We start from the raw sequence: 8,630 nt of genomic DNA, 5'->3' as shown, positions 1-8,630 counted from the left end.
ATTGTTCATACATTACATCTTAAAATCACTTCTTTATTTCCCGTATTTTAACATGATTAAGGTATTGTAGTGAATAAACTTAATCTTCATGTCACTTTATGCAAGTCCAAGGTGGGGATGAATTGACTACTCAGGTGACAATAAAGGCCTTCTAGACCAACTGAGTCACCCTTGTCCGTCCTTGTCTGTCAGTCTTTCACTTTTGAAAAAATTAGGTTCTTCTCAAAAACGACTGAACAAATTTTGGTATATAATCTTTTGTTTAAGGGAAACAGAAATTCTGAATTTTATGGCCTTTAATTGCCTCCTTAGGCCATGGAGGATTGCAATCTTTAAAAATCTGCGCTAGAGAGACAAGCCTTTTGCATAGTGATATTAGCTGTCTACCAAATGAAAATGCATTATATTTTTAAAAAATCATCTTTACACATGGACATCTATCAGATAAAGAGTTTGCATGATTACAATTTACTTATTTCTTTGTCAAATTTCTAAAATTCATGTCTCCTGGGTCGAGAGTTGGGCTATGTTGGTCACGTATTGAAAATACATTTATTCTTTGAAAATCTTATTTTTCAAAGGGCATTCGGTAGGCAAACTAATCATTTGATAATAATTAACAGTTATCCCTCTACCAAAATGGTAAATTCATGACTGCCGTTTGCAGAGCTCAGATCAAGTATGACTTTATGCATTGAAAATACATTACAAATTTTAAATTCTTCCTATTCCCTCTTTGTTTCTTTACAAACAGACTTTTTGTATATTAAAGTGTAATGTGTACCCCTGGTAGAAGGGATAAATTTTCCTCTTACTCTACCTGAGTTTATGATCAAGCATTTAACTATGTACAATATAATAATTTTTCTTAAACCTATTTTGGTTTTTCTATTATCGTTAATCACGGAATAAATGAGGTGGGCAGAATTCTAATGAGTAACTCTTGGGCTTAGCACCGTGAACCTTGCCCTGTTTCCTTTTGATAGCGGATACTAGGTGTTTCGTTCTTATTCAGATCAACAGCCCCCAGTATTTCGCCTAAGTTCCCCAGGATTCTTGTCACTGGTGCTAACCTATTTACCCTTTCTCTAATTCTTTCTCTCTTACACTTCCTGTTGCTTTTCTTCCTCCTTACCAACAGCCGTTCACCATCCGAACTAACTGAAACTCTGAATGGTCTATTTTATACACTTCACAGTAGTCTACTTTGAAGGAGGACATCTGGGTCTACTTTGCATTTTCACTAATCATTACAATAATAAACGCATAGCCTTATTATTCACTTGTCTTGAACATCCATCAAACAAATTGTTTGACGTTCCAAAAGGGGCTAAGAAATTCTGAAACCCAGGGTGTCCAGGTGATCGTCAAGGCCTCTAGGTTGTTTTTATTGATAAATTATAACATGTAATTCATAACATGAATTGTGATCAATCTCATAGACCCAGTAAACAAAATGAATTATGAACAGGACAAAATCAGACCTCTCGAAACTCTCTTTACTTATTTATACATGTGTTAATTTTTTGTTATAATTTTTAGGGACCTTTTTCAATTAGTGGTCAGTTAGGAGCGGGAGAAAATATTTGAGAAATATGACAAAATAATGAAGATTTGTTGGAAAGTTTACTAATTTTGACAATGGCTTCTAATATTCTGATTGGTGATCAACTGAACTTCACTCGTATGGGAATAGCAAGTGTGGACGAGATCAAAGTTGTATTAGCGGACATTTTAAGGTGTGAGATTAAACCTGAAGATTTGCCCAAATCTGTAAGCTCTTGCTCAGAATTCACGACCGGGAGACGCAAACTGAGGCCAGAACAAAAGAGACTTTGCTGTCCGTCTCCTACCGTTGTACCGGACTATAACAAGTTTGATGTGTCTTTGTTATATACACTCATACGAAACCTGTGTCCACAATTAAAGCCAACTCAGGATTGGGGTAAAACACCTTCTATAACTGATTTGCAAGTTGGAGATGATATCGAACGCCTCAGAGTGTTTAGAAACGAGATGTTTGCACATTTGGATTCTTCTTGTGTAGAAGATGTCGTTTTTACATCAAAATGGCAGGATTTAGAACAGATATTCCAGAGGATGCAAACGTTTCTTAACACAAAAGGAATCTCAGTTGACTACGGGATGAAATTAGCAACCATAGCAAAGAGTGACTTTGGTTTCGAGGATATGGAAAAATACAAAATTATTTTAGAAGGAATTCTGCATATTTTAAAGGAGAATGACGATAATAGTAAGTGTGATAAAAATACTAATTTATACTCAATATTCTCCACTTAATTCCAATATTTTTTACATTAGCTTTGATTACCCAAACAGGTGGTCCTTCAATAACAATACGTGGAAACGATAAGATTTTCTTTGGCGAAAAGACCTGTTTTGAAGCTGTATTAGACAGATGCTCACACTCCAATAACTGGCCAATCACATGGGAGAAGATACAGGGAAATATAACAGAACAACTCGACACAAGTAAAGAGAAATATAGGGGCAGTTCCAGTAGATGTTTAATGATATCAAACGTATCAAAGGAAGACGAGGGAGAATATAGAGCCGTCATTTCTAGGGAAAACAACGGGACACACATAAAAATACCAAGCAATTGCAAGCGATTGACAGTGATCGGAGGTACCGATACAAGAGAGAGAGAGAGAGAGAGAGAGAGAGAGAGAGAGAGAGAGTTGTCGGTTATGGGAGAACATGAGAGAGAAAAAGAGACAGGTCATACATTCTGAGCATGATTCAATTTGACGTCATTTATTTAAAATTAGCAGCAGTAATTCATGTATCAGTGTTTGTGAGATGAGCAGATGATGACATTTAGTAATGTTTTTAATGAGAAAAATGTATTCTCTTTTGTTTTAAAAAAAAATGATAAATAGTCTTTGTTTGCTCTTGGCAAAATAGAGTGCAATTTAATTAAAAATCAGATTGAACAGATCTGAAGAAACCACTTACCTAAATAATGAAGTATCAGAGAAGGAAGTGAAATTTTAATCACAGAACATTTGACGGGATTGTAAATATCGCTTAATGTTTTTGGTTATTTACGGTTTTATAATTATAATTATTAGATCAGGAATTAAATTTATAGTATATCACTGTTTGCAAAATGACAGGAAGAATATGTTTGTGTTACTATTTTAGATTTACCAGCACTTACAATGCCAAAGGAAGTTGAAGTCCCTTATAGCTCAGTTGCTGTTTTTCAACCAGTCATACAGGCATGCCCACCGCCTGAGTCTGTAGAATGGCAGAAAAGCAAATGTATGGATCCAATTTCAGAAGAATTTAAATCAATTAATTTTAATAGCCCGAAATATTCTGGAAGCACACTTGATCCAACAAACTCGAGGTTAATAATAAATGAAACGACTTTTGAAGACAGTCTTTTTATCGACTTGTAGTAGAAAACAGAGTTGGTAAATCCAGTTGCAGTACCTTTCTCAAAATTGTTGGAAGTAAGTTTTTCTGTAAATTTACTTTTGATTAAACAGTTACACATTTTCTTAAAAGAAAACAAATAAAAAATTAATAGGTACCTTTAAGTTACATGGAACTCGACTTTCATAATCATCGACACATTTTTTTCTTATGTTCTTGACTGTGTACCAGACACCCAGTGAAAACTTCGATAAAAATTCTATTGTTTTTGAACAGCTTCACCAAATGTGATAATGAAAGATGACACTGACTTTCTAGAGAAGAGTGTCACCTTGATCTGCAAAGTTGTCTGTGAAAGCTCTCATCAGCTGACAAGATTAGTGTGGACAAAAGACAACAATGAAATAAATGTTTTAAATAGTGAAGGAAAATACACAGGGGGTGAAATTGACAACCCATCACTAAAAATTACCAACGTGAATGCTTCTGATGCAGGTATCTATCAATGTTGTGCCTCTAATGTAGTTGGATCAACGCACAGTGAACAAGTGACTCTAGGTACGTAAAACAAATAAATATATTCAAATTTTGACACCCTTCTCTTTCCAATTCTGCTCATATTTGTGAAATCCGCCAAGTTTTCATTTTAAATTCTGGGGGCATGCTCATCGAATAATATTTTGTATCTGCTTGTATATAATATTTTACAATAATTATTGTCTTGTGGTGTCAAACCTTTCAAAATCACTAAAACATATATGTAACACAAATTTTGATGTCAGCATTTCCAATTAATTCATTTTTAGCTCACCTGAGCTGAAAGCTCAAGTGAGCTTTTCTGATCACATTTTGTCCGTAGTCCGTCTGTCCGTCCGTCTGTCCGTCTGTCCGTCCGTCCGTCTGTAAACTTTTCACATTTTCGACTTCTTCTCCAGAACCACTGGACCATTTTCAACCAAACTTGCCACAAAGCATCCTTGGAAGAAGGGGGTTCAAGTTTGTTCAAATGAAGGGCCATGCCCTCTTCCAAGGGGAGATAATTAAGAATAAGTGAAAATTTGGTGTCTTTTTTTAAAAATCTTCTTCTCAAGAACCATTGGGCCAGAGAAGTTGAAACTTATGGGAAACCTGCATTACATAGTGTAGATTCAAGTTTGTTCAAATCATGACCCCCGGGGGTCGGGTGGGGCCACAATGGGGGATCAAAGTTTTACATAGGAATATATAGGAAAATTCTTTAAAAATCTTCTTCTCAAGAACAACAAAGCCACAATTAGTCATATTGATATGAAATCATCCTCAGGTAGTGTAGATTTAAATTTGTTCAAATCATGACCCCCGGGGGTAGGGTGGGGCCACAATGGGGGATCAAAGTTTTACATAGGAAAATTCTTTAAAAATCTTCTTCTCAAGAACAACAAAGCCACAATTAGTCATATTGATATGAAATCATCCTCAGGTAGTGTAGATTTAAGTTTATTCAAATCATGACCCCTGGGGGTAGGGTGGGGCCACAATAGGGGATCAAAGTTTTACATAGGAATATATAGGAAAATTCTTTAAAAATCTTTTTCTCAAGAACAACAAAGCCACAATTAGTCATTCTGATATGGAATCATCCTCAGGTAATGTAGATTCAAGTTTGTTCAAATCATGACCCCCGGGGTTAGGGTGGGGCCACAATAGGGGATCAAAGTTTTACATAGGAATATATAGGAAAATTCTTAAAAAATCTTCTTCTCAAGAACAACAAAGCCACAATTAGTCATATTGATATGGAATCATCCTTAGGTAGTGTAGATTCAAATTTGTCGAAATCAAGACCCCCGGGGGTAGGGTGGGTCCACAATGGGGGATCAAAGTTTTACATAGGAATAAATAGGAAAAATCTTTTAATATCTTTTAAAGAACAGGAAAGCCGTGATTAGTCATTTTGATATTGAAGCATCCCCAAGTATTGTAGATTCAAGTTTGTTCAAGGCATCCTCCAGTAGTAGGGTGGGGCCATAATCGGGGATCAAAGTTTAACAAAAGAATATATATAAGAAATATCTTAAAAAATCTTCTTCTCAAGAACAACAAAGCCATAATTAGTCATATTGATATGGAAGCATCCTTAAGTAGTGTATATTCAAGTTTGTTCAAATCTTGAACCCCCCCTCCCTTCCTTCCCCCCAGGGTAGGATGGCAGACATCTTTAAAATTCCGTTTCAAGAACAGCAAAACCATGATTAGTTATATGAATATAGAAGCATCCTCAGAAAGTTTAGATTCAATTTCATTCAAAACATGGCAAATGGGGGTAGGTTATGCCTAGAACAGTTGATCAAAGCTTTACGTATGAATATATAGAAGAAGAAATCTGCTGACAAAGAACAGCAGGGCCATATTGACTCAGGTGAGCGTTGTGGCCCATGGGCCTCTTGTTGAATATATCTATTAGGAAATACCATCCACAAATGTGTGGAAGTGTATGAAATATGGATATAACGAAGAGAATTTCAGCTCAAAAGTCCATTCAAACAATACAAATTAAGAGCAGGAAAATTTTTTGTAAGGAAATTGTTACAGTGGCAGCATTTTAAAATAATTCTCGGGAAAAATATTATAATATTTAAGAACTTGATTTCAGACCTAAAGGAAAAAAGATAAGAAAAACACCAAGTTTTGAAAGAAATAGAGTTGGATTGAAGAAAAGAATCTTATAATTGATAATAAAAATAATAATGAAAAAGATTTGCTGCATTGTTGTTATGCAGAGGATTTGATTCTTTATCAAAGGGGGATAATTCGAAAAGAAACGAGAGTAGAAAATAAATAGGAACGAAACGGACAAATATGAAATTCAGGAAAATAGAGTAAAAATATTACATTTTTCTTTCAACAAGTATTCTAGAAGGGGAAACATGTAAAGTAGTTCCGGCATATGAACTCCAGATTTTATTGATGCAATAATCAAAAGAATTATTTTATAGAAATTAATTGATATTGACATTTTTTAAGGAATGGGACAGGTTAAAGATATTTTCCTGAAGAACGGCTAAGCATGAATAAAAACTATTTTTTTTTTTTAAAACTTCTGTCTCACGGGCAGCTCTCTCTCTCTCTTTCTCTCTCTTTTTCATTTTTTTTTAAGAAAAAGACATTTCTTACATTATTTCTTTTAAAATTTTCAGCTTTACCAAATGTTAAACTGTTAATAAAGGAAAAGGACATAAAAAATGGAGCTCTGAAGCTCCAAGCGACCATTAAATCCATTCCGGATGCCTTTAAGGTAGAGTGGAAGGCAAAGATGACTTCGGATAATGAATTCCGACCAATAAATTTGCAGGAAGAAACCTATAAAGGATCAACAACCTCTCTTCCAAATCCACTGCTAGTTGTCAATAAATACAACTCCAAGAATTGGGAAACATATAGAATAGAAGTCACTAATTTTCTTGGTGTTATGTTTGTTACGAGTCAAGGTATGTTTTAAGATGTAGCAATCAAGTGTTAAAATGTAAATTGTATAAAAAACTATACGCATCTGTGATTTAAGAACAAGTTGTTTGCAGGGTTGGAGCATTAAGAAAATGTATGTTTTTTTTCTTTTGTTTCATAGCATTGAAATGCTGTTCGTTATTTTCATTTTTTACAATACGAAAAAAATCATAGTATTCTTTTTACCATATAAACGATGAGCAAGTAATTGATATAATACATGCAATCTTTAACGAACAACTTCCTTAAGAAAAAAATGAAGAAAAGGATAATAAGTTCGTTTTAGAATAATAACAACATTTATCGCTCTATTCTTACGTATTCAAAAGAGTTTTAAGATCAAATTTCTGAAACATATATTTATACATGTACGTATCGTATTTTAATTATTTCATTTGATATTTGCATCGTTCCAATTAATTATTTCTTTGTTGACCATTTAACTGGGAACATCTTTGAGTTCTTGAAATACCTGTACATATCGTATTGGGAAAAAAAAGAAAGCAAACCCGGGCAGGAAAGTGATCTTTTTTTTTTTGAAATTGCAATGTCTTATGATTTTTGCATAATTGCAAGGATTGAATGTTATGTTTTTACAGAGGCGCTGGAAGAAACACAATTACCAGCAGAAAGAACTATAGACAGTTTGAATGGTAGGTGAAATACATAGAGTACATTTGACCTTTTATAGTTGGATATGAAATTTATTACACGAGTAAGACAGGGTTTAAACCAAAAAAAATCGAGAGCAAAACTTGGGTGATTTTATTAAAAAAAAAAAAACAACAACGTGGTTTTAGGAATGAAAATATGGAACAAGTACAAATCATTGGAATTTTTTTATTTATTAATTACATCGGTCCCTCTGTTGTCCATGTCTTTTTGTAGAATTGCAAGTTGTTATGTTATGTCTGAGCGGTTGTGAGACGTTTTAGCTAAGCAACTGAAAATTTAGATAAGATAAATCACCCCTTCCTTTTCTAGTCAAATTCTTTTTGATTCATTAGGTTCTAGTAAGTATACTTTCGTTTTATGTTCGATATAGTATTTTATGAAACATTACATCTAAGGGGCAAATTCATTGAAATGATGTGAAATAACGGAAAATGTAAACATTTATCAATTTTTGTAAGGATTGAAAAAAAAATTCTAGTACCTAAAGAGTGCTGCTTGAATCCTACTGTTCGGTCAGGGAAATAAATATTCAACACATTCGCACGAAACCTTACCCAATTTTCAGCATTTTACAATTAAAACACGAGATATTTCTGGAATCTATGTTTACCTCAGGATTCTAGCTGCACTTTCGATGTATTATAAAATACAAGCTTTTGATCCGTACAAACATTATGTTCTAAAGTATTCGGCTTAATATTGCTCTTCTGCATATTGTGTTTGGTCATGATTGACAGGATAGTCTGACCAGGATTCGTAATTAAATAGCTGAATGTCTTCAACAGAAGATAGAATTGATGAAAAGAAATCAGCATACTTGTAAAACAATCAAACACTATTTGCTTCCGTTTCATGTATATGTTTTCATGACGCCTTTCAAATGCTCGAAACCTTCACGGTAGCTCAGTCGGTAGAGCGCTCACTCCGTGATTGGAAGGCCTTGAGTTCGAAATCTCGGCTGCGACTGACCTAAGTCGAATAAAAATGTTACAACTGTTCCTTCGTCAGGCTCTAAGCACTCTGAAGTGAAAGTTGTTGGTCCTTCGTATGAGGCCTTAAAAACCGAG

General features: G+C 34.3%; 2 protein-coding genes across 2 annotated transcripts; both read left to right on the top strand.

The window, feature by feature from the left end:
• Nucleotides 1-1,671: 1,671 nt before the first annotated feature.
• On the top strand, nt 1,672-3,467 carry LOC133199872 (uncharacterized). Its single transcript, XM_061335691.1, has 3 exons — nt 1,672-2,254; nt 2,341-2,649; nt 3,169-3,467. Exons 1-3 carry the CDS (start codon nt 1,687-1,689, stop codon nt 3,426-3,428), a joined length of 1,137 nt encoding a protein of 378 aa, XP_061191675.1. The 5' UTR covers nt 1,672-1,686; the 3' UTR covers nt 3,429-3,467.
• Nucleotides 3,468-3,687: 220 nt separating this feature from the next.
• Nucleotides 3,688-7,549, top strand: LOC133199851 (uncharacterized). The gene is made up of 3 exons (XM_061335673.1): nt 3,688-3,963; nt 6,582-6,872; nt 7,488-7,549. The coding sequence occupies exons 1-3, from the start codon at nt 3,699-3,701 to the stop codon at nt 7,547-7,549; spliced, it is 618 nt and encodes a 205-aa protein (XP_061191657.1). The 5' UTR covers nt 3,688-3,698.
• The last annotated feature ends 1,081 nt before the right edge of the window (nt 7,550-8,630 follow it).

The sequence above is a fragment of the Saccostrea echinata genome, unplaced genomic scaffold, assembly GCF_033153115.1.
Source record: "Saccostrea echinata isolate AGI-Se365-2 ecotype Australia unplaced genomic scaffold, CSIRO_AGI_Sech_v1 ptg000036l, whole genome shotgun sequence".
NCBI classification, from domain to species: Eukaryota; Metazoa; Mollusca; class Bivalvia; order Ostreida; family Ostreidae; genus Saccostrea; species Saccostrea echinata.
This window is presented reverse-complemented; position numbering and strand designations above follow the sequence as displayed.